The sequence below is a fragment of the Catharus ustulatus genome, chromosome 8 (assembly GCF_009819885.2).
Source record: "Catharus ustulatus isolate bCatUst1 chromosome 8, bCatUst1.pri.v2, whole genome shotgun sequence".
In the NCBI taxonomy this organism is placed as follows: domain Eukaryota; kingdom Metazoa; phylum Chordata; class Aves; order Passeriformes; family Turdidae; genus Catharus; species Catharus ustulatus.
In genome coordinates this window covers 24,444,254-24,470,810 of record NC_046228.1, presented here as the reverse complement: position 1 = coordinate 24,470,810, position 26,557 = coordinate 24,444,254, and the positions used below count along the sequence as shown (strand labels likewise).

The 26,557-nt window shown below is 42.1% G+C and overlaps 1 protein-coding gene across 1 annotated transcript in view; it reads left to right on the top strand.

Annotated features, from left to right (window-relative positions):
* Nucleotides 1–609: 609 nt before the first annotated feature.
* Nucleotides 610–26,557, top strand: part of ZCCHC24 (zinc finger CCHC-type containing 24) — a 107,252-nt gene continuing 81,304 nt past the window's right edge. Inside the window, exons 1-2 of the mRNA XM_033065491.1 lie at nt 610–980; nt 16,795–16,995. Of these exons, the coding sequence (XP_032921382.1) occupies nt 741–980; nt 16,795–16,995 (441 nt within the window). The 5' untranslated portion in view covers nt 610–740. The remainder of the gene's footprint in view (nt 981–16,794; nt 16,996–26,557) is intronic.

The following is a 26,557-nucleotide window of genomic DNA, read 5'->3' as shown; positions in this document are numbered from 1 at the left end:
AGCAAGAAAGAGAAATGAGAGTAAAAAGAGAGGGCGGGCTGACAAGAGCCAAGCGAAAGTTGTCGAGTTAAAAACAAGCCCAAAAGGGCCCAGAGAGGAACCCTCGGGAGGGCTTTGCGCGTTTGGCGCAAAAATCTTCAGGAAGGAGGAAAAGGAAGGCCGGGGAGCGAGCGAGAGAGCCGGCGGGACGCAGGCGGGCGGGCGAGCGGCCGGCGGCGCGGGCACAGGGCAGGGACACTGCAGGGACACGGCACGGACACCGCGGGCACCCCGGCCGCACACCCGCTCGGGCCGCGCTCGGGCGGGCAGGGCGGGGGCGGAGCGGCGCCGGGACGCCCCTGCACCCCCGCGGCGGCCGGGAGGCCTATGGGGGCGCGGCGCCGCCGCCGGAGCGCCGGCAGCCCCTCCCCGCCGCTGCCTGCGGGAGTGGGAATAAAGACAGATAGCGGGGCAGGCACCGGCCGGGCGGGCGGGACGGAGCGCGCACAAAGTTTCCTGCGGAGCCCGCGGGCGGCGGCAGCGATGCCTGTGCTGCGCGGAGCGCTGGGGCTGCGCGGGCGCCGCCGGCCTTAGGGCAGCGAGAGCGGCGCGGGGCGCGGCAGCGAGCCCCCGGCCCGTGCTCTCCTCCGGGCGGCCAGGAGGAAGCGCCCCGGGCAGGGACGGGAGAGCGGCACTGCCGGAGCGCGGGGAGGGGGACCGGCACCGCGGGGCCAGCCGCGCCGGCACAGCCGGGGGGAAAGATGAGCTTGTTGTCAACCATCGACACCAGCGCCGCGTCCGTGTACCAGCCCGCCCAGCTCCTCAATTGGGTCTATCTCTCGCTGCAAGACACGCACCAGGCCAGCGCCTTCGATGCCTTCCGACCCGAGCCCTCCTCGTCCCAGCACCCCGACCTCGGCTACACCAAGAGCACGCCGGAGCTGGGCTCCTCACTCAGCTCCAGCTATCTCAACAGCTTCTTCCAGCTCCAGCGGAGCGAGGTGAGTCCGCCGCGCCGCCCGGCGCGGAGCCCCCGGCCCCCACGGGCCACAACCGCCATGATGCCTCGGCAGCCTCCTGCCCCTTCCCCGGGCCGGCACCGGCACCGAGCCCGCCCGGAGCGGGGCAGCCCCGCTCCCCGCCGCAGGCTCCTGGCGCTGCTGCCGCCCGCCGGCCCCTTCCCTGCCGGCGCTGCTCGCTGCCCGTCCCGCTGGAGGGCCGGGGCGAGGCGCCGCCGCCGCGGCACTGGCGCGGCCGCCGCCTCCTCCCGCCGCCCGCCAGCGGCGCGGGGCGCCCGTGTTGACAGTCTGGTCAATGGTTACACGGATTTCCCGTGCGCAGCCGGAGGGACGGGGGCAGCACACACAAAAAGTGCTACATCCGTCGTAACGTGCAAAAGTACCGCCGCCGCCCGTCACCCCCCCCCCCCTTTTTTTTTTCCCCTCCCCTAAAGTGTTACTTAACTTAAAAAGCTTGATGCAAGAATACATATGGTTTATGAGAGATCAAAGGCAGGCACTATTGGAAAGGAAGAGATATAAACAGGAACGTGATAAAAACAGCGAAAAAAAGTTTTGTGCACGTTTCATAACTCAAAACAAGACTAAATGTAACCAAAGGGAAGGAAGCTAAAAAACTGGGGTGTGCAAAGACAATTCGCTATGGAAATCCCTGTCACAGGAAGTTGTTGAGGTCAAGCACTTCTGCATTGGAGGGATTTCACATGTGTGGAGATACTGCAAGGTGGCACCTCACACACCACAGCTCCCAGCCTCTCCAGAAACAGCCAACTCCAGTTTGGCACCCTACTGCGGGACTCCTGCCGGAGGCATTCAACAGCAGCTTTGTTTGATATGGTCAGATGGACTATACATCCCAACCTGCCACAGAGTGACATTTCAAAGTCCTTCCAGCACCTTTTATGTTAAACATCGACTCAAAATGTATTCTCAGTCAAAATACATCCTCCTGTTCTGTCAGAAAAGTTATGGAGATATTAATTAAAACCAAATCAAATTCCCCAGCTGCTCTCGTAGAGCTGCTAGCAGTTAAGAGCCAGAGTTAGACAAGTTTTCCTCTAATTAAAAATTCTTTCTTCTTTAAGAATTCAGCAAAGCACATCCAGTCTCAAAATAGGCACTGTTTTTAAGAGTATGTTGTTCGAAACCCGTTCAACCTGATTAAGTCTTTACTAAGCATGACATGACATAGGCAATTTAACAGCATCTAGACCTAACAAGCACATTGATTTTGCACAAAGATTAGTGGGCAGTGCAATTTAAACTATTAGCTACCTACCTGTTGATGACAAATTGTAGATTTTGCCCCTTTGTGCTTGGCTTACAAGCTTTATGGTACCCAGGTAGCAGCAAGCCTCCAGGAGTTTGGCCAGCATGGATTCCAGATTGGGACTCTCTGCAGGCCCGTGTTTGTGGAAGTCAGGATACGTTCTGCTCACAGCAGCTCCTTTATTTTTGGGGAGAAAAAGGAAGAAACAAGTAAATGGAGTCTGCATTCAGGAAACCTTTAAAACAGTCTCTGAGAAACAGTTTTCTCTTCCTGACAGTTGCCCGAGTTAATTTTCAGCTTCTGCTATACTCTGTGCAAGTAGGGGCTAATCCTTTTGTCACACTCCCTTTCCGCTTGGCTCATAGTTCTTTCCATTTTTTCCTCCTAACCTTTCTTCTTTCTTCTGGAAAATAATTTCCCTGCTATGCCAGGCCTTCCTCAGGCCCTGTCTCTGCCCCTGATCCAAGCAGTCAGTCCCTGTGCAGCCTCCCCCCAGCTGTGCTGTTTTCAGATCCCAGAAGTCACCTTCTGTGTGGATTCTATCATCCACAAGCTGTAACTTTTTTCTGCTCTTTTTAACCGCGTTACAGTTTCCTGAGGCACATGAGCAGCAGCAACAACTGAGACTGCCAGCTCTGTAGAAAGCCAAGAGCATTCACCACTCAGGAAATTAGCCATTTCATTCTATATAGATATTTTATTATTTTTAAAAGATAAAGCATGTTAGTTTGTTGCCATTTCCAGCCTGTGACGCACTGACTGTATGGCTGATGGAGACACTTCTACGTTTCCAGTATTTACCTGAACTCTGTTTTAGTACATAGTAGCCTGAAAAGAGGAAAAGGAGCACAGCTATCTCCTGTGGCTGGGAATGCATCTGCCCTGCTGGATATACCCTGAAGGAAATGGGGAACCTTTTAATTTCCCAGGCTAACACCGCCTGCTTATACAGCAACTTTCATTCAGGAGTTTAATGGTGCTAGAGATACTGTTGCTCAAAAGAAGTTCTGTCAATATGTTAGATGCTCTGTTCTTTCCAGAAACTGGAAACTAGACTGCTTTTTGGCAGGAATCACCCAAGAGTTTCCAACAATGTCATGCTCTTAATTCTTGAGATTCTAACATCTGTTTATTTGCAGATGCCATTGGGTATACACTACATATTTCAACGACGTAAAATTATTTCAGAGAGCATTAGTACTGTATGCTGTTTTTGCAGCAAGTGGGCTTATGCTATCTTTGGAACAACACATAGCTTTCCACAGTTAAACTGTTGACTGTTTTCTACACAGTGCTTGCTTTGGTTGGCATTTTTTTCCCCCCCTCACGGTTTTGTCCTGGGTTGGCTTAGCCTGGAGCCGAGCTGTTACAATGATTGACACATAGCTGTACACAATATTTGGAAAGTGACCTAATGAGGGTCCAAAATAGCAACAGATTGAGAAATGATAGGATCATAGGGTGTAAAATAGTTGTGTGTCCTGTATGTTGCCTTGCAATTGAAAATTTCTGGAGGAGAACACTTGGAATAAGAGACAGCACTTGTGAAAAGTTGCTATTATACAGGGTTTGCAAGTCTGCATGGCAGTGCCTGTGTATGTGACTTGCATACTGACCAAAGGAACAGGACAGAAAAAAAATAGAAGTGCCAGCACCCACAGAGTAGTCTTGTACTTCAAGATTTTTGTCCTCCAGACTTTTTCCACTACAATGGATGCCTTCTAAATAAACATGATGAACACAGCTGTTTGGTGCATAAAAGCCCATTGTACCAAGGAAAAAAAAGCAATAATAAAGGTTTAAACAGTAAAGCAACAATGAGTGTTTTGTTCAGTATGCAGGACTCATTTTGCAAAACAGACCTGCTTTAAACCAAACTTTATGGCAGCATTTGTTGTCCTAGATATGAAATAATAGCATGTTAGACCATTAAGATGCAATAAATTGGCCATTGAAAGGAGCTCCACCCTCATTATAACACCATCCATCAGAGCCAAGGATTTGAGGCTTTGTTATGAGGCTGGTTACATGGAATTTAACACCTTTGAGACACAGCCAGGTATCTGTGGCTTTGTCATTGAGGGGTATAATTGAAAAACTAGAGCGAGGGGGCAAGAGACTCATAAGGTATTTTTCTACACTAACAGGAGGCTATCCTGCCAGTCAATGCTGTCTTTGGTCAAGAAGAGTCAGCACGAAATTATCATAATATCACAGTTAAATGTTTTTCTCTACTCTGTGTCTTTCAAGAGTGAAATTCCTTCTAGAAGCCTCTGGCAGCCACTTTCTGGATCTAAATACAGATTTTGTTTAAGCACAAATAACTGCACATACTAGATGAGAAACTAATCACCATTTTCATGTTTCTGACTTGGAAACTTCCAGATCCAGTCCTTATAGGCAAGGGGGAAACTAACTGGGAATGAGAGCACACCAGCTAGTTCAGTTTGCTACAGTAAAATATGGATCACTTGCTTGGAAAGAAGGATGTGTATGGAGTTCAAAAAAGTTTGCAATGTACTGTGGAAAATAACATTCAAATTCTGTGAAACAAGCAGGTCTGAAGCACGGGGGTAGATTAGGTAACTTGCCAAAGAAGACAGTGACATTCATAGGCTAACAACAAAAACTGATGAAATGCTGGAACAACAAAAATGTAGGAAAGGAAATTGGCAGTTCTACAGAAAATATATTTTTTATCAGACAAACTTGTTGTCCAAATGTCTTTTACAGAATTAGGGGGATATGCACTAGACTGATACTTAACAAAGAAAGATCTGTTATTTGGCCTAGATGAAGTAATTTGAAGGATAATTACAAGATTTAAAAAAACTTCATTCTGTTAGTGTCAGAAGAATACAAGGATTACTGTATCAGATCAGGTCATTGCCCCCTAAATTAAGTGCAACATCTTTGAGAACTGCCATGATTAAAAGATTGAAGAGAAAACTAAATGCCTTTTAAGAGGCTGCTCACAACCAGTATGGTCTGAAGGCAAACTCAGAGATACAGGTTAGCAGAAATTCCCATATGCTCCAAAACATGCCCAATTTCTGTAATTGTGTTACATTATTAGTTATTCCAACACAGAACATGTTTTTGATCCATGGGTGCTTGTTGTGCTAGGCACTCAAGTGAGAACTTCTTGCTTTCTCACCTACAAACTGACAGAGTAGCACAGTCTACAGTACCTGAATGTGTCCTTTAATAATAATTATTATTTGATATATTTCCTAATTTTAATTTTTTCTCACTATTCTTTTTGAAAGTACCAACATTGGAGGGCCCTTAACCTTCTCAAAATTTTATTGAAAGGGCACTAGCATAACAATTCCTGTGTTGCAGGAACTTGTGCTCTCTGCCTCAGGATGACTGTACACTATCAGTATTTTGTGGGTGCCAGACAAGTAATTCCAAAATGCTTCTCAGGAAGTTAAATGTCAATTCTCACACCCGTCCTCATAATAGATTCCAGGGAGCTGAATCTCTTATGTTAATCAGAGGACAACACGCATTTGGAGATCTTGGCAACACCAGCCTCTGTCCTCCCAACACAGCCAGCTCCAGAGCCCTTTTGATGATGCTGCCTCAGCACACAAAGTGCAGCTTTCACAGCCCACTGTACACTGGTCTCAAAATCTTACACCTTATTATAGGTATTTGAGCTAACAACTATTGTGTTCCTAATTCCAGTTGGACATATGCTTTAAAATGCAAAAATTCAGGGGTTTATGTCTATAAGCATTCTCTTTTGCTTATCTCTGCAGCCGTGGCCTCCTGCTTTGCTACTTCTGTAGTCTTTGGAAAACACCCACATTTGCCAGGGAAATAAATACCTCCTGTGTGAATGTACTATAGGAAGTGGAGCCTGAAAATAAGATCTATATCTTGTATAAAAAGCGTGAAATTCAAATTATTATCCAAATTACACTCTTCCATTTGTATGACCTAGGTATGGCTTTAGGCTTGTCTGTTGTCCAGGATTAAATGTTTTGTTTGCGTGTTTTTGTAAGTGGCCAGTACTGCACGTAGCAGATACTCCTCTTACTCTGGACACTCGGGCTGAATTACCTAATAGCAATTTGATTGCAGGAAGAAATGCACAAGAGTCAAATTTAGTTCACCAAAGAAAGTGTTCTAAATACAATTATATTGCTTTTAATCTGACTTCCTTACCTAAGAACATTCCCAGAAGTAAAAAGAAAATGTGTTGAATTTTCTGCAACAGCCAGAACCTTTTGTGCTGTGTCCTTACCTACAAACTGCTCCTGCCCCAGCAAATGCTGCTGTAGCTCTGCAGCACACCTGCCCTACCTGAGCTTTAGCTAATTCAAACATGACTTTAGTTTATTTACAGTGAAGGTATTAGCCACCAGAGTAATCTGCAGCTAGTTGCTTCCATATCACCACCAAAACCATGCTTGGAAAGCTGGCAAAAACTAAAATATTAATTACTGACAGTAAATCAAATCTTCAAGAAGAGGAATATGCACTTGCTGCTTTACTATTGATTTCTTTCTGATAGGTTGAAAAAAAAATAAAATCAAGCAATAGAATATAGATCAATTATATTGATTATTCCTGATTAGCTGAAGATCATTACCAATTCTTTTGAACCACTTGGGATTTTGTATCTATGCAAACTCCTCATTGGGAGAAGCACTGGCATGCTTTTTCTGCTTCACAAATATATCCACATCATGACAAAAACCTGTCAGGCAGTATATAGAGAAGAAAACCACTCCAACCTATAATTGTAGGCAAAAGGATGTGGAATTCTTGTTACAATTATATTTTATACACAGAGCTTTCTTTTATGGTTATTTTATGCGTTTACAGTGTCTTCCATGCCAAAGCACCCAAACAAAGGGGTGATGTAACTGTGTGTTGGGTAATGATTTTTCATCCACTCCTCTTTTGCTCTGCAGACACAGACTCAGTTATTCAGAACAGAAAAGGAGAAGGCTGCAGAGAGCTGCACAAATGATCAGACAACCAAGTCTGACTTGAATCAAGATATTAATTTATGAAGTGTATGGAATGAATTAGATAACCAAGATGTGTACTAAACTGCTTTTATCCCAAAGCAAATCCCTCCCTCCCCCTGCCCCAGGCCGTTTTGGCTTTGTTGTTTTGTTTGGGGGATTTTGTGTACTTGTACAAGATAGGTAACAACCAACTTGTACTGATGGTCCTGTTACTTTGGTAATTGACAACTAGAAGATTGCATTTTACTGACAGATGCTAGGTGAGGATTAATGCCAAGGAAAGTTTTCTAGATCAGAGTTTAAATGCACCATAAAAGGACTTTGAAACACGATTTAAGTGAAATTTAAATCTAAGACCAGAGAATCTTTTCCATGCTGCTTTAAGAAGCATGAAAAATAATGATACACTGCAGTTGCCAAACGGTGCAGGCACAGATAATACAAAGCCAAATCATACAATTCTGGTAATAAGCAACTGTATCCTGTTACCCAAATTGGATGCATACATATAAATGCTACCTAAAAAGCAGTACTGGGTATCACCTTCCATTTTCTGAACAGATTAATAAAAGGTCACAATTAATACCTGTACCTCTCTCCAGTTTCTTTTCCCCAGAAAAAATGCCAACAGCCTGATGCCCATTTTGCTACCCTTTGGAATTTGTCCTCCTCTTTTACAAAGTCACAATGAAATGATTAAATTAAAATGGAGAGAAGCTAAGTCTTTTCCTCATGGTTTACTTAGGTTCTGTGTGGGTTCCAGAGTAATTATAGTAGATCAAAGCAACTAATTAAATTTTACAAAGCTATTCAAATGGTACAGTAATGCTGACATAATTCAGACAGACAGTATTTCTTAAGTGTAAAAACTTGGATCACTTCATTTTTCCTGCAGGTTGGTTCTTATTCTCAGAACCATAGCAAACAATTTGTGAACTACTAAAAGCAGAATCTAAAATTATAGACAGATTCACTTGAAGAAAGGAGAATAAATGCAGGGTTACAAGTCCTAGGCTTTCTCCATGCCCCTCATTGTCTAGCCAGACCAGAACAGCTGCAGGGAGTTTTGGTGGGTTTTAAGTTTTAACATATCACAAGCCTAGCCCCTTACTTTCTGTCATATGTTTTGGTGTAAGCAAATAGTAGCAAGTCCACTAGTTTGACTTAGAGGAGTTTTAAGGAGCTTCATGAAGACCCTTTATCTTAGCTCTTTCAACTGCTGCCTGGTCTTTCAAGCCTGTTACTTCAGAAATACATTTTGTTTCAACAAGTTTAGTTTGAAGAATAGCAAATGCCCTCATGATCCAGGACTTGAGCTCATATGCAGAGATAAATTCCTGCTATATTAACTGGCCACCTACACCTACTCCCTGCATGTGGCAGGATTTGGTGTCTCTGAACACAAGCGCAATACCATACATAGAAGGATTGTGGTGGGTACCTGGAAATTTGTATTTACATCTCATCCACCTAACTGCCAACCAAGCAGTTTAAGGGGATCAGCTTGCTCTTACAGATTCCTCTTCTTCTAGGAGTTCCAGGTATCAGTGATTTTTGCAGGGGAGTTGCAGCCTACATGTCTCCACACTAAGGGAGCCTGCTAGGCAACTGTTTTGTAAGCAGTCATTAGGGCTGTGGTTGAAAGGAAAGCAAAGTTGTTGCACCCTGAAAATAGAGGACTAGCAAGAGTTTTTAAGAGGGTTTGAGCAGCAGTGATCCTTGAAATACAGAGGTGTTCTTAGATAACCATCTTTTTCCAATATACATTGCAACTGAAATTAGTAGAATAATAGATTCATTTCTCTAACAGTCACAGCACGGGAAAGAAAAAAAGCCTAAAATCTATTCTGAAACAAGATTTGTCAGTTGTTATTTTATAATTTATCTGAAGCAGATTGTGATGTTTTAGGTTTGCTTGCTGAGGTCACACTTGAAGCTGTGCTGTATCACTGTTGATTAAGAGGGTAGCTTTAAATGCAGATAAAACTATCTAAAAGCTGGAGTCACAAAATGAAATTCCAGCCTGTCATTTAGTACATAGAAATAATTTATTTTCCTCGCTATATTCAATTTAATGCAAGTTTTTGTCTTCCCGTGAGCGCAGGAGCTGAGGCCCTGAGCGCATTGCGAGGGGCCCGTTCTGGGCAGATGATGTATTGTTCTACCTCTGACAGCGACCTTAGCTTTGCCTCTTCTAAACTTTGGCAGCCATCGCAGAAGTTTCTGTGCCAAGAAGGCATTACTGAATGTAAATGATATAAACAAAACTGTCTCAGACTTAGAGTTCTGTTTAACCCAAAATGGACATTTCTTAGTGAAACCTTTCATCGTACAAGAGCTGCACAGGAGGTAAATGCTTTCCTAAGTGTGTCTCGAACAGGCACATATCTATTTCCGGGTGTTATTTTTCTTGCGTTTGGAGTGTCAAAAGACCTACCAAACGAGAGGAAACTCGACTCTTGTTTTTCAGACTGCAGGTCAGATTGAGACAAGATTTCCTGCAGGAAGCAGAGATGTTAACAGAAAGTGCAGGGATCAAAACATGTCCACCCGTTTCTCCCGTCACTTCACAGCCTGCTCCTGTCCCGATGAAGGCCGTGTTTGGGCAGTGTGAGGTGACAGTGGGACAGAGGGCTGGCAGGGCCCTCCCCAGAGGTCAGGGAGACTCGCCTGCAGGCAGGGACAGCCCGGCACTCCAGGGCTCCTGGGGGATGTGCTAAACGACATGAATGGTCTGCCCTGTCCCTAATACAGTGCTCATGTGTTAGAGCTTCTCTCTAGCAGAAATGGGCACTTGTTGGGCATTCAGCAGATGAGGAGCCCTGCAGAACTCGGTGTGAGATTTACAAAGTTCCTTCTAGACTGCACGCCTCTGACCAGGGAAAATCTCTGTCCTCTCCCACACCTGCCTATAAAGGCCTTTTGTGAGGTCCCTGTGAAAAATGAGTGTCCTCACTGATAGCCACACAAACCCTTCCCCGAGGATGAAGTGAGGAGGATCACACTACTAGCAGAAAGCCAAAAGGCCTACCTAAGCTCCAGCAAGCCTGGAGATGGTGACTGAGCAATTCCTGAGCTGTCAGCATAACTTTACCTACAGTACACAGGGAGCAGGATGTTTTTAAGTTCTGAGAAACACCTTGAAAGCTCTGGATCCGAGTGTTAAAGAGCAGCAGACCCAGGCAGGGCGAGGTGGTGGCGTGGGACTGAAGGCACACGGCAGTCATGCACAGAGCAGCGTCTTGCACCCACCTGCTGTTTGCACTGTCTCAGCAATTACAGCCTGAGAGGCCACAGCCAGCTGAGCTGTCAGATTTGGAATAGCTAGATTAAGGAGATCTGTATGCTGGATTAAAGATTCATTGCCCTTCAGTGATTTGCTTCACAACCACTGGCAGGTCACCCTGCATTTGTAGCTGTCTCCTTCAGATACTGTTTCTGCAGAAGGAAAGGCCTAGTGCCATCTGTCTGAAAATATTTAGAAGTGGACATTAGCCTTATCAGTTTTACACAAACATGTATTTGTCTAAAGCCCCCCACAGAAGAAGGATGAATTAAGGTATACTTGGCTAGTCTAACTAGCCAGGAATGCATTAAGGTTTACTTGGCTAGTCTACATTTAATCGCGGTTTTATATGAGAACTTGAGTAATTCAGATTTTACTAAAAGTCAGGCCAAAGACTTGATTTTTTTGACAGTTGACTTAAGAGTTGACTTCAGAAGGAAACAGAAACCTGAGTCTTTTTTTTCTTGCTCCAGGCAAACATTTTCTTTACTGAGTGATGAGCTTGGCTTTCAGTTTTCCAATGATAAAATGTTACTGAACAAACTCTTAAGCTGTTTTTTTGTAAAAGTATCCAATTTATCAGAGGAGCTAAAGCAGACACAAGCCATACAGGAGCAGTTTTTGAGGTTTTCCAGTTCACCCTTGGTAATTAAACTTATCTATTTCTTCTGGCTCAAATTAATACAACTAAATTTATTACAGTATTTTCATTTAATCCCTCTGTTTTCAGAAGGCTTTGGGGTTGTTCGTAAACATTGATGATGATCTTAAAGGTCTTTTCCAATCTCAACAATTCCATGATTCTATTCTGTGATTCTGCATTGGAGGTTTTCTTTGGGGACAAAAACAGGGAACTGTTTTGACCACTTATGAGGAGCTGAAGCACAGAGAAGTCACAGATTTGAAGTGCTCCTCTCCAAACATGGTTTTCTTCTGGTGCAACAGTTGTGCTCTCACATATTGCATGGCCCCGTGATAAAGCTCACATCAAAAATAAACCTTAGGACACTAGCAAATAAGACAGCTATAGGCCCTGGGGTTAAGTTCTGTATATTACACATACTGAATTAATGAATTACTGTTTGGGTAGCTCAGATTTCCCTCTCCTCCAACATGGAAATAGCCACTGAGTGAGGGCAATGACTTGTCTATCTTACTGTTTTATCCATGACACAGCACGGGGACCACTCAGTTCTTATCTTTGTGAAAATCCAAGCTGATATCTTTAGCACTTTCTGATACTTTGGTGCAGGGCTAATGATTAGCATGGCTAGTCTGGTTACTGTCATACAAACTGGAAAATATTTACGGTATTTTCCATTTACAGCATATGAAAACCTTGCTTTTTCCATGCTGATTGCAGGGAATTCCAACTCCCTTTTCCTACAAACTTCAAACAGCCATGGCATCTGTTGACTTAAACTTAACTCTGCCCATTAAGACTGCTTTATTTTTGTTTGCTTTATTAGGTCAGCAGCATACTAATGCAAAAAATAAGTCATAAAAAAAATCTTTGCTCATTGCTTTTCAGTTATAGACTGTTTAATGTGGTGGAAGCATTGATGACTGGACTAGGTTGTAGGAACATTAAAGTGCGATTACTACAAATGAGGAGAGAACCATAAGCACAAATCATACTAACTTCTAGAGCATCAAACTGATGAACTGGTGGATATGTTAATCTTTCTCACTGCCTTAAGGGTCCAGCAACCACAAACTGAACTTGGGGCACAATTTTTTTTTCCAGATATGTCTCTACTTTTCCAGTCCATACCTAATAAGAAGATACCATTCCCACATAAACAAGTTGCTTATTAATAACACTAATCTGGTAGATGCTGAGACATAAATATCATGACTGAGAGACTCCTCTGCTCTCTGTGCTTTCTGGTCTCTGTTAAAAAAATACCTTTTTATGTAAAGCACTAGCTGTACATACCGAAGGAAAATTTGGAAAGTAAGACTTGCCTTATTTGCTTCAATGTTTCATTGCATATTCACCTTTCTCAACATTATACCATTGCTAAAAAACAAACTGAAGAGATAAAGCCAGTGTTTTGGGGTTTCTTTTTCTCTCTCTTGACACATGAATCCCAAAAGGTGTTTCTGAAAGGCAGGGATGCAGCCGTGGGAATCAAGAGCATTAGCCAATCATTCATGTAACTAGGAGTATCTTAGAGGTGAATTAGATACTGGAACTCCTGAGTCACTCATAGTATGTTACCTAACTGGAAATCAGAGTGAGGAAGCCTTAGAAGACAATAGCTGCCTCTTTCACAAAGGACGACACTGCAGCCTTACAGATTACGTGCCCTTTAACTGGAAACACTAGGCAAACAAATAACAAAGGGAACTTTGCTTCCCAACTCTACCAACAGATACAGTTTAAAGATATACTCAGCAGAGAGGCTACGTTTGGAAAATACAAGATTTTCAATTTGGTTCACATTCAATTAAATCAACAAGTTTCATAGGAAGGAAAAAACAAACAAACAAACTTGCATTATCAGCTTGAACCTCCCACCAAGGCAGTTTCTAAGTTTTACCACCAGGTTCCCCATCCCCCCAGTATGGCAAGATAAGGAAATCCTGAATTCATTGCAGCTGGGCTGATGAGCCTTGTAATTAGGACATGCAGTGTGGTCTTTCAGGCGCCTTGAGAGCACTAACCCTTTCACTGCCAAATCCTTTCTCTCCTGTTCAAGCTCTAAAACGAGACTCTCTTTGAGAGGTACTATTGTCTACCATTTAAAGAAATAGGTTGGCTTTGCTGGTGTTGCATTGTGAACACAGAGCAGTCATTGCTTTTGGTGAATTAATGAGAGGAGCAGTCTCCCTGCCACCTCCCAGATGAGTACTAATACACTTGAGAGCAGAGTGAGTCAGAATGCATTTCTTTCTTTCTCTTATTTTCTGTCTGAGGCCATCAACAGTCTCCCTGGCACTCCAGTCACCCCCCCCCGGACATCCCCTTTTGGTGTGAAGCTAATTCAAAGTTTTTATTCAAAACTCTTCTTAAAAATCCTCTTTGCAGCAGTGCAAACACTTAGTAAGGGCTGAATTGCCGTTCTGCTCAATTGAGTGCCCCAGAAAGGAAAAAAAATACCCAAACCAAAACTGTTTTATGTATCTCAGCAATATTCATTCACCCCTTGTCTTTTACAATGACAAAATGGAGTCAATCACCATTTCATCACATTCATTACAAGCCCTGAGCTTTCACTGTTTGATTCCAGGGGCTGGGATGAACTTTCCCATTACCACCCTTATTATATAACTTGGCTTCTGGAATGGCTTATTTCCTCATCTCTTTCTGAAGAATTAGAGATTTCCAGAGCTAGAAACAGGATGTAGCACCATTTGTGCTGGTGCTCTTTATAGCAACTTTCAAGTGCCAGATTGATGTGTTTTTCACATTGACTTTGATTCAAACAGATTTAAGACTATTTTCCAGGTCAGATTGGCAGGAACTGCTGGATCAGTTTGCTTGACTATACCCAGAGGGATGGGCTGCACCTTGGGATCCTCTAGGCATTTTCCAGAGGAATGCATTGTTCTTCGAAGTACCAGTGGCATCAGCAATGTCCATCTTCTCCTTTACTGTCATGTTCTGGGGTGTTATATTTGTTTTTTCCTTTTTTAACACTGGGCCTCACAATGATTATAGATGATTATATAGTTATGATTATATATTATTATTCATGGTGTCATGTGTGAACTGAATGTTTTGCTGTGTCCAGCTGTGGCATGCATTGCACATGTGCCCTGCCAGCTGAACCGGATGGTCTCTTTTAGAGCTGCGTGCCACTCTTTGGGCACAGAACCATTGGTGGCTGCTAAGGGTGTGATTTAGCATCAGTGCAGCCCATAGTCCCATGGGATGCTAGCCTCTGACACAGCTTCTGGCAGCCATGGCTGAAGGCTGAAACAAAAGTTTGTGAAGGTTTGCTGCCAGAGTGAGCCACCTTGTTTTTCAGTATTGACCTGAAACATGCCAGGAAGGGTTGTTGGAGGAGTGAATTACATAATACCCAGCTGTGGTTCCACATTGCTCCCTTTTAATGAGGGCAATAGCTCAGTGTAAAGGATATGTAGGAAAGGAAACAGTCATCGCTGCGTGCCATATGTCCAATTCAAAGCCCACTGTAGGCAGCAGATAGATATGTTTTGGTTTGTTACTGGGTTGGCCCTGGGGGCAAAAATAGCAACCTCCTGATGGGCAGTATCCCTAGAGGGTATTCCAGATTTTGGCAATAGGTAAAGGATTTGTGGCTTCACACATTCTGTATCCGTACTTTTACCCTTCTATAAAATCAGATAATAAGGAATTTGCAAAGTTACTAAGGACTGTAATGCAGGTGAAGTACTTTAAGAATCTCTTGGCAAGAGAATCTCTTAAAAAGTAAGATTTTATATTTTTCCAAGCATATATAAGAGAAAGTGGCTCCTAGGGAGACAAGAACTTCTTGAAGACCCTTAATTAATACTATTTTGGCATCCACAGCACTTCCCCTTCCTTTTCAAAATTTGATGCCAAGAATTTCTCATTCCTATAGCATCCAATAAATCCTAGAAATAAATTCCAGTGACTGTTGGAGGTATCTTTGGCTGCTTGATGGCTAAAGCAGCTAAAATCTTTTTATTCGTTTTTGAAATACCTTTTCCTTTTGAAATCTGTGGCTTTAACCACTGAAACGATGTGGCTGACTCTGGGCCACATCATCTTGCACAGCACAGAACTACACTACACTGGATGTTTTCGTCCCAGGGCATATGTGAAGTCCTATGTGAGATCAGATTCCCCTCTGCGACCTCTTGAACTGATCCTGCTGCTGTGCACCAGCTTGAGCTTTGCAGGAGGGGTCAGTGGAGTTCAGCATGTTGTGTTTGACTGCAGGGCAAGGGGGTGAAGCAGATTATTAGGCTGAGTTCTTCTGTACAGTGTACACCATCCGTGGTGGGATGGAATTCAGGGGTAGTTGGGTCTCACCCAGGTACTTGTGCCTAGAGCTTGAACAGGGTTTTTTTTGTATGCAGCTGTCACCCAGAAAACACTCACTGTGCAGGCACCCTGAATGTTTGAGATCTCTGAAATTAATTTAATTTCAATTTCAGATTTATTTCACAAACTCTAAATCAATTTCAGTGCATGTCTTCAAAATATATATAACATGTATAAACATATGAAAACACATATAAAGACCCCATTGAAATATTTTAATTCAATAGAATTAAAGCACAGAGGCACAGATTGGACCTCTTCTTACCTCACTTTTCCATAGGCCAGCAGTAATAATTCTCTGATGCTAAGAGAATTACATGAGCATAGCATTGCAGACCTAAGGTAACACCATGTGAAATGTGTCCCATCATGTGAGAATGAAAAGGACACTCAATAGCTGGTCCTATTTCTAGAGTGATTCATTACTATGCTAATTTTAAAAAGAGTTTTAATTTTCTTTTTGAACTCCATCATACAGTTTCTTTTGGACCTTAAGTGGTTAAAGTGAATTAATCCTTGTTATCTCCATTAGGGAAAATACCTATTTAGATGCTGATGGGTTTCCTGCTGTTCTAAAACTACTGAATAGCTAATTTGGAGCTACTGATTTTGATTTGCAGATTGAGAGAGTGAAGATCCTATTGAGGTGAAGTACAAACCTAGGTATTTACTGTTTATCAGGAAATGTTTAAATCACAGCAGGTTCCCCCTTAGAAAATCCAAACCAGATGTAGCTCAGTGCTTCTTGTTATTATTTGAACATGGGACCCTGTGTTGACTGTCTGATTAACCAGATTGGAAATTGGGAGTTACTTTGCATTTTTCTTGGTGTTCTTTTCCTTTCTCTGACTTCAGTATTCTTTACGTAAGTAGTTGTGGACACAAAAGGGTTCTGTTTTGTGAGTTGTTCTTTCAGCTTTTTGCCTGCATAATCTAACTGTACTATGAATGCATTATGGTCAAACACAAGAAAGCAATCATTGCTTAGTGCAAAGGTTGGACTAAGAGAACCATGGCAAGCTCAATAGTTTCCTCAGCAGTGAGGTGACCAGCTCCATTGCTGCCATCATGAAACCTCTTTATTAACAGCCCGTATATTGCTCCCCTCAAATACGTAGCTGCGTTCCTAAAAAAAACAAAGAATCGCTTATTCCCCCTGCTATTGTTATCTATCCCCTATTCAGGTCTCCCTCAGAACAATCCTTAATACAGTACTGTGTTGTGTGTGACTTACTTGTTTTCTTTTGCAGGCTCTGAGCAGCAGTCTCTACAAGAGTGCATCACCTTATGGCTCACTTAATAACATTGTGGATGGGTTAAGCTCCCTCACTGAGCATTTCTCTGACCTATCCCTTTCTTCAGAAGCCAGAAAACCCAGCAAGAGGCCACCTCCTAACTATCTGTGCCACCTCTGCTTTAACAAGGGACACTACATAAAAGACTGCCCCCAGGTAAGTAATACATAATATTCTGAAAAAAATTGCATCAAGATTTTCTTCATTCCTTGATTTAGCAACACAGAATTTGACTGAAATACTTTAGAGTGAGTAACACTGAAGAGCTGTCTTGACAAAGTGCCAAGCTAGCCATGAGTTCTTTTAATCTATTCTTTATCACAATGCTGATAGACAAAGTACTATATTGCAAAGTATTTCATTTGCCTTGTAAGTATTGCAGAAGACATTAATCTGGGCACAGGGCTAAGTAGATTCTGGAACTTTAGAAATGGCTACTCTGTAATTTTCTGGCAGCATTCTGTGTATTTGGCAATGGCACTTAATATGACAAGTTACATATGCTAAAGGAGAAGAATTCATTACATTCAAAGAGAACTGTGAATCAGTGTTGCAGTAATGCAGGCTCCAGGTATTTTGGGTGCAAAATCTCTTTTGTCCTGCAGAAGAAGTTTGCTGTACTTCACAAAATGTGATGGTCTTTGACTGCTGGAACTTTGCTGTAGTGGCAAAGCTGGCAATATTTATTTCCTTCAAGAAGAGGTATAAACCAGTGTGCACTAAAGCCACTCCCCAATCTACATTTTTTTTTTTGCCTGGGGAGTCCCAAGCATAGTGTACCAGATTTCTTAATTTTCTCAGGTGTCAGCTAGATGCAGTTGTGTTGCTGGCTTAAACTTCCACAATTTCAACAACATCCTATGTGAAGTCCCAAGGAAATTAAAATGCTGCCAATACTCTAAAAACACAGATGTGGACTTTACCATCATCCAGTTCATTATGACTTTAACCTCCTAGCCTCTTATTGTGTGACTTTCAGCAGAATTAACGTGCATAAAATTAACTACAGTTAATTTGCTATTGAGGTTGTCAGACACTTATAAACCCAAATACAGGCAAAAAAACATCTGCCAGCAGAGCAAGGTCAGCATAAAATCAAGTCTAACATCAGATGAGCTTAGAGTGCATTCCTCTTGCTGTTATGCGTAGACTAACTTTATCACTTTCACTGTATATCTTTCATTAATTCTAATGAAAGCTCTGGAATTAAAGTATGTTTGCAGTCTTGCGTGTGGCACTTGAAAATATTTTTACTTGTTATTATTTTGATCTAGGTTGAGTAAGATTTTTCTTTAGGAAAAAAACATGAAATTTTTTTTACTAGGAGATCAAAAGTACTCTGGTTTATATGCTTCAGTATTTAATCTACTTAATTTAGCATATTACACAAGAATGTAAAGATAGAACCATGTAATAGTATATGTTACTTAACAAGAGGATTGAAACTCCAACTACAAAATATGTGGCAGGGTGAGAAACTGCTGGACTGGGGGTAGATGGCTGTGCTTTGCCAGACTGTCAGAAACCAAATGAATGCAGCAGGTCTTTTAACAACCAGTATGAGCAAGCTGCAGCTCACACAGATTGTCCCAAGTGGATGTGTCAGTGTTGGAGCAGTAACGCATTGTTAATTTCATAGGTACAGTAATTTCACGAATACAAGCCGCACCAATTTGACCAAAATTTTGGTGGAAACCCGGAAGTGCGGCTAATATTCCGGGGCGGCTAATCTATTAACAAAATTCTAAAAGCTGCCAACACGGAAGTGAGAGCCCGCGGCAGCCCCAAGCCAAGCTGGAGCCCGGCCGGCCCCGGCAGAGGTGGGAAAGCCTGGCAGAGGCGGGGCCAGCAGTGTGGGGGGCGGGCGGCAGAGCCTGAGCCAGCAGGGCGGGGAAGGGGGGGCGGCAGAGCCTGAGCCAGCAGGGCGGGGGAGCCCGGGAGAACTGGGGCTAGCAGTGCAGGGGAGCATGGCAGAAGCAGGAAGGCCGACGGGTGGGGCTGCCTGGCAGCAGGGGAAGCCCAGCAGAATCGGGGCCAGCAGCGTGGGGGAGCCTGGCGGTGCGGGGGCCTGCAGTGCCGGCCAGGGCGAGGAAACGCGGCGGCGGTGCAGACGGGAGGGGGCGGCCGGCGAGCCCGGCGGCGGGGCTAGGGAACGCGGCGCGCCGCGGCCGGCGAGCCCGCCGGCGGGGCTAGGGAACGCGGCAGCAGGGCGGTGCTGACGGGAGAGGGGGGCCAGCGAGCCCGGCGGCGGCGGCAGTACCACCCGGCCAGCCCCGCCGAGCCGTGGCGCTGAGCTGGGCCACCCGGCCCCGTCGGCCACCATGAGCGGGCCGAGCCTTCCTGGCCCCGCCCCGAGCCAGTAAAGCCCGCTATGCCGCGATCCTGTTACTAATTGGCCAATTTGTGAAAGCTGCGCACGGATTCTCGCTACGAACAAAAGTGCGGCTAATATTCGGGGTGCGGCTTATCTATTGACAAAGACAGCAACATTGTCGAGGCACCGGGGGTGCGGCTTATAATCCGTGCGGCTTGTATTCGTGAAACTACTGTAATTTTATGGTTTGAGGCACTAGGGATTAAACATATTAATGAACACTGAAGACACACACACAGAAATCCAGGAGATATGAATAATTAAGGATTGTGTAGGAACACTAATTCTCTTAAATTGCACATCCTGTATAATTTTTTTTTTCAGATTTCATTTGTAAAGTCTTCAATTTCTCTGTGAACCAGGAAGTGGGAAGGCTTCCTACTGGCATACTCTGTGACTGTCCTGTGAGTTTGGGAGGAATGAGTAAAGGAACACAGGACAGGGAAACATCTGCTCGCTCACCACATGCAGTCTATGGTTACAGGCAGCCGTATCACATAGCCCCTTCTGAAAACTGATCAGGTTTTACTTGGGAAACATTTCAGTATTTTGCCCTTGCTGCTGCTGGTGTGGGAAGCTGCTCCAGAGCCTTAGTCCTCTCCTAACTAGAAATACTCCAATTTCTAGGATGAGTGTAACTCACGGCTTCTTTATAGTCATTTGTTCTCCTGCCAACATTGTCCTCCACTGAAATAGCTCTTATCCCTCCCTGGTGTTTATCTCAGGATGTATTAATAGACTGCAATCATATCCTCTCTCAGCATTCAATCATATCCTCTCTCAGCATTCTTTCTGTAGGACTAACCAAGCCAGGTTTTCTCAGTTTCTTCACAAAAAGTGCACAGACCCTCTATTTTCCCGTCCTTCTCATGACTGTTCTCTTGGGCTTTTCATCTCCTTGCATATGCACGACAACAAGCACATGTGGCATCCCAGAACAGAGCTTCTGGTGCCTTCTGCTGTGTCTGCATGTTTCTGTTTATGTTAGTTAAGGGACAGGTGATATGAAATTGATTCTACTTAACTGGAGATTTCTTCTAACACAGGCAAGTGCTTTCTGGTTTAATCAGCAAGTGTTTTCTTGAGAAAAAGCAGAGTTAAGCATTGACAGAAACATACACACTTTCCTTTTGTTATCTGAGTTTGAAGACAGTTCTAAAGAGGATGACTCTGTGTACACAAATTATGTTCAAAACCTTGAAAACCTTGTGCTCAAGAGGGGAATGCCAATGGCAGGTTTTTGTCATAAAGTCCCCATTTGTTACCACTGCTTTTGACAGTAACTGATTTCTTAATTTGAAAATTATATGCAGTGCTTAATATCTTGGGGGTTTTGATGCTTAGTTTTGCTAATGCTGTCAAAAATAAAAGTTGTTCAGCAAATCCTACCAAAAAAAGGGCTGTAGCTTTGTGTTTTTGAAGTACTTAAACCTGGATAGAGAAAAGAGATAAACTGATCTGGACAAAATGCATATCAGTAAATCATACAGAGTTTTTTCTTTTGTTTTTGTGAAACTGCCTAATAAGAAACGCATTTTGAAATGGGGTGTTTTATGAAGTTTTTTCTGCATAGCAAAGAAATTGTGTAACTATTCTAGGACATAATATCCTCCCTTAATTCTGCCTGTTACTACCACTGAAAAGATATGTTCTTTTTCTGTTGTTGTAAAAGTTGATGAAAATGCATGTATCAGTTCAGATTTATATCTTAAATGATGATCATATTCCAGGAAGTTAAATAGTTATAAACAAAAAGTGCCAGCTTTAGTATTTGAGTACCTCAGATATCTGCAATTTATCTAATATTGTGTCCAGAACTATCTGTTTGAAAATTGAAATGGGATTTAGCAGACTTTTTACCATGTAGTTTGTCATACATAGTGATAGAAGGTGTTTTTTTTGTTTAAGAAACTACCAGAAATAAGAGCAATGTTATGATTGTGATTCATAATTTCCAATTTGCTTACATTTGCAAAAAGCTGATTGTTGCAATAATTATGCCTGTAAAAAACCCAGCACTTATCTTTAGTATAATCTTTATTGCATACTACATTTTTTCCAGAATTAATCTGTGAGTCCAAGTGGCTTAGACAATAACACCTTACTGATACTTCTCTGATGTTCTTGTGCATACAGAATTCTCATTGACTTGAATGAATTGAAAAATGTGTAGAGAATAAAGGTTAAATGCAGTGTTCTTAGTATAGCACTGCTCTTAAATTATTCTTGACAGTGCCATAAAAAATAAACGAAACTTTCTCTTTAAATAGCAAGGAAGGGAAGGAATGAGAGTACTTTTCCTATCTGCTTTACTAATGGTTGATTGCATGATATATACATTTATATATATGTATATAGATCTGTCCAAACTTTGTATACTTATTTATGTACCCAAAGGTACTGTACCTATGCGTGATGATCATAGGGGTTTTTTCCTTACCAGGACAAAGCCAATGAGTTCTGGGCCAGTAATATTAAAGATACATGATTCTTTCTGACATTTTTTTTATATATCAGGTGCAGAAATTATTAGAAGACCTTTAAAAAAAGTTACATTGTCTCTTTTCACCCATTATCACTATATTTTTAAATCCTATAAAATATAAACTGTGAGTTCCTTTGTACCCAGTGTGGTCTGTACGAAATGAATCTTGCTCCTTTAAATTGTAAGAATGTTGTTGACATGGCTACTCTTCCATGATGTCATCAACCTGAACTCAGACCTATCGTATAAGTTTAATATTCAAAAAGTATAGAATAATGAGGTATGTTGTTAGTTACAGTCTATGTGGACATTTGTAAATAAAGCACCTAGTGCACATTCTAAGATGTTGCTGAGTGATTGAACCCTTGCCATTTTTCAGAAACCTACTTAGGAAAATAAATACACAAATCCTAGATCTCATTTATTGCTTATGTCACTCCGGTTGTTAATTTAATAAGCTGCAACGGAAGTCCAAGGTTGGAGTTCCTGCAGAGCATCTCTGTATTCAGAATTTTCAAACTGCTCTACCTCGTGTGTCTGCCAAGCACCAGTTCCATCTACTGGTGTCTCTATCCTAACTGTATTCGAATACTGTGCCAGTGCCAAGCTCATTGAAAAAAACCTTTCTGACAATTCCTGTAAATTTTGGCAGAGGCAAGGAACCCTTACCTCACGGTGATGTGGTGGGGAAATAAAATGGGCAAATATTACTGTTCTGCAGTCAAATTCCCATGCACTGCCAGTATTTATGCCAGTTTCTGGGAGACAGAGGAATGTTGCACAGTGTGTTTCCCAATTTTACATTGTACTTACAGAGGAAAATGCCATGTGCATGCTCACAGAAGTACAGACATACTCCTGCAGACATATATGTAATGGGAAACTATGAGTCTCTTTTTGCACTGCACGTTTAAATCTGTGGCTGCAATGCATGGCATGGTCCATATTAATGTGGCCAACAGTGGGAGTCTTTCCACTGCCAACAGTGATCTTTGAAGCAGATCCTGTAAAACTGAAATGCCTTGAGAACACAAATTCAAGTCAATAGGAGCAGTAGGTAATTGCTGTGGCTGCTTGAGTTTGCATAGATTTGCCTTTGTGGTTTCATGCAGGATGTGGAAGAAATCAGTGTCAAGCTGAGTTTAGTCCTTTCTTCTTAGTCCATGGCTTGGTCTGCCAGATCACGCTGCCCCGAAGCTGTCCCTCCCTGTGGTCAGATAGAGTGGATCTTTGGCAGCAGAGCTGCCTCAGCAGGCAGCTATTTGGCTGCAGGACTGGAGCAGCTCTCATGCCTGAAACATTCATCTGATTTGCCTTGTGCCTTATGGTTGTGCAAGGATCTCAAAGGTGCATAACATTTAAGGAATTCACAGCTGGGATTTCTCCAGGTACCAAAGGCTGACTAAGATGGCAACGAGGAGCAAACTAGCATCTCTACAAAATTGCAAAAAATTCAACTTTCTGTTTTTTAGCTCAGAAATCTTAATTTTTTTAAAAAAGCAAAACAAACACAAACTTCTTGGAATTTGTCTTCCTTTTAAAGTAAAGGTCAGATTTCAAAGAGCTCTGGAATTAAAGGAGATCACAGACCTTAGAAAATCCTAACATTCACTCTGAAAGTGTTTTTGACAGTTGCTACATTTTACATTTTATAATAGGTTTTTGGATATTGTGTGACAGCCTCCAAATAAATTTGTCTTTTCTTTATTGAATGGAGTAAAATATCATTATTGTTACTCAGTTACAGGATGAGAGGTTAATCTCCCCATTCTTCGAGGAATCTGACACCCTGTATGGGCTCAATTTTTCAGGTTCCACAATAGTTTCTCATCAGAGTATACTTGGTGGCATTTAATCTGGTGCTGTACAGGCTCTCCTATTTATGCTCCAATTCTGTTGGCCTAGAGAGTTTCTGAAGTATCTGTTATGTATAAAGCAGTATTTGAATCAACCAAATTGGTATTCTTCTTGCAGAGTTAAAGATGAAAATATGGGACACATAATAAAGAAAACAACAACTAAACTTAACATCATCTGGTGCAGAAGCATTGCTGTTAATAAGATCAGTGCTGACAGAGAACCTGTATTACAAGGAGGAAAAAGGTGTTAAATCTCTGCTATATGTAATAGTTTTCAAACTATGTGTGGCACTCCAGAAAAGAAGTCTATATGCCTAGCCCCTTCATTCTCTAGCTTTGAAATACATTTAGGTACATTGCTCCATTTTGTATTGTGCACATTTCTTCACCTACATACAGTTCTATAAGAAATTGTAGCTTTTAGGTGTTCATTCTGCAAATACTTATGGCACATACTAAAATTCCACATTACAAGATACTGGATGAATGTGAGGCTCTGAGGAGTCCTGTATATACACTATATGCTAATTTAATTTGTTCCTAGTTTTTCATTGAGAACCTGCATTAAACTATTGTAGATGATTTGGACTTGGGTAAGGTTTTTTTAAATTATTTTCTTTTTTGTCACATGGAGACACTTTCACAACTCCATGATATTAATTATACTACAAAATTTATTGTAGGCTATTATTTTTTTCTGAAAATGTAAACTGTTTAAGGGTCTGAAAGATCAAAAAATACGCATTTTGTGCTGTTTTGGAAATCCTCAATAAGCTGTGCTTGTCATGGATTCAACCCATTTATCAGAGCCAAATAACTCAGGCAGCTGTACATGAGTAGAAGGGTTCTGAAGAGCCCTGCTTTCAGAGCATGTTCCCAAAATTCTTGTTTTAAAGTTGTGTCTGTAGTATGTGGCATTTATGTCCAGTTTTTTGATGAAGTATGTGTTTGAAAAGAAGATAGTAAACCCTAACATACCAAAGTAAGAACAGTTGGATAGTGAAAAACAAAACAGAAAATACCTGGTAATCTGTGTCTGTGCCCCTTTCCTGTCTAGCACAGTACTTGACATTACGTTCCCAAAGTGTGGAAGTCCAGCCAAACCCAAGCTCCTCCCTCAGGCCCATGACTAAGCCATTATTACTGTGGTTCAGTCTTTATATACTAACATGAGTTCAAACGGGGTTTTTTAATCCCTGTGGGAAATGCAGTGCAAACAGAGGTGATAAAGGCAAGTACTCTGAGAGGGCAATGCTTGCTTGGTCTTTGCAGTGGCCCTGGAGTGGAGTCCCAGGTCCTGTGTGATTATTACCTGTGGGCTGTGTGGCAGGATCATCCACCACAGAATGGGATTTCATTTCATTGAGGTTTTCCAACTACTTTTTATTCACCTTTGAATCTCATTTGCATATTACTATCTAGATAATTTCAAGACAACTGGCAGCTAGAAACAAGGTAGATATCAGGAAAAGAATACTGTTTACATGCAAAACCATAAGAATACCCAGCATTTAAAGTCAGTAAAGTTTTAGCACTGATAAAGCCTCCTCTGGCTCCAGGCTGGGCACAGAAATTCAGGGTAAAGTGGAGAGGAGAAAAATCACCTTGGGGTCTCTGAAACATGACTTGTGTTGAAAGGCTGAAGAGCTAATGTTGTTTGTTCCCACAAAAAGTCATATTAAAAATTTACAAATATGTAGAAAGCCTTACATGAAGGGCACGGTTTGTTTTCCACAGCCCCAAGTAATGAGTCCAGTACTGGATTTTAGCTAGGCTGCTCTGACTGTGAGGACTTGAAGTAGAGTGCTCTTGATCACTGGAGGACTTTCAGAACAGTGTAGGTAAACATAAATCAAGATTTGCACTGGTGATCCTGTCCAGGGACAAGCAAGGAGAACACCCCAAAGCACTTCCCAGCCTTGTGTTTCTGCTATTGCATATCTGCATGCTAATATTACAATTCACTATCTTAAACATGCATCACTCATATTTAAAATCCATGCACAATAAACCAGATCCCAATCCTATGCAAGTCACTGAGGGACATGTATAAAATCCTTTGAAGCTGACTGAGCTATTAGCTATTGCACTGGTCTAACTATGAACTCTGTTTACTAACAATTTAGGATTTGCTTAGTTTGCAGTAAAACTCCTGATAAACCATAATTAGGTGTTTGGCTTTGAAATTAGTACTGAGAGCATTCCTCTTGAGGGGGAAGGTCAGGTCTGGTTTCCAGCCCTCCACAAGTTGATTTATAGATAAAATAAAGAGAGAACTACCAGGTCAAACCACACTGGTTTATCAATTCCTCATTTGTGCTGATAAGAATTGAATAATGGAAAATTAAGTGATTCATTTTTTCTCACTTCATACAAGTATTTTGGCTTAGTGTGAAATATAGGTTGTGGAATTTCCGTTCATGCTTGAAAGCGTTCAAATCTGACTGCACCAAGTCATGGTAAACCTGAGCTCAGTGTTGGTCCTTCTTTGAGCAGGAGGTTGGATTTGGTGACTTCCCAATGCCCCCATCAGATTTAATTATAGGGTGATTTATGAAAATAAAATTTCATTCTCTGCAATAAAAGATCACTGTTCTTCAAGATCTCTCTCTCTCCCAGCTCTAATATCTACCCTAATCCTTCTTCACTGTGCTTTTAAATAAAATACTCTTGCAAAATACAATACTGCTAAAGCATAAAACTGCCTACTATAACATCAAATACAGAAAAAGCCCCCCCTAAACTTACCACCTATCAAAATGTCCATGCACAAACACTTTCTGTAAAAAGGTAGCTTCATTTAATCTATATTTAAAAAACTAATCAAATAACTTTTTTTTCAAAGGACTTTTCTCTAGGAAAATATGTTTCAACAAGTTGTTCAGCTGAAAAAGCAAAAGTTGAAGCAAACACCTGAAGTGGAAGCTTTTCACTTTGCAATGGCTTTAATTCATTTTGCAAGAATTTGTTTGGAAATGTTTGAAAAGCTTAATTTACCCA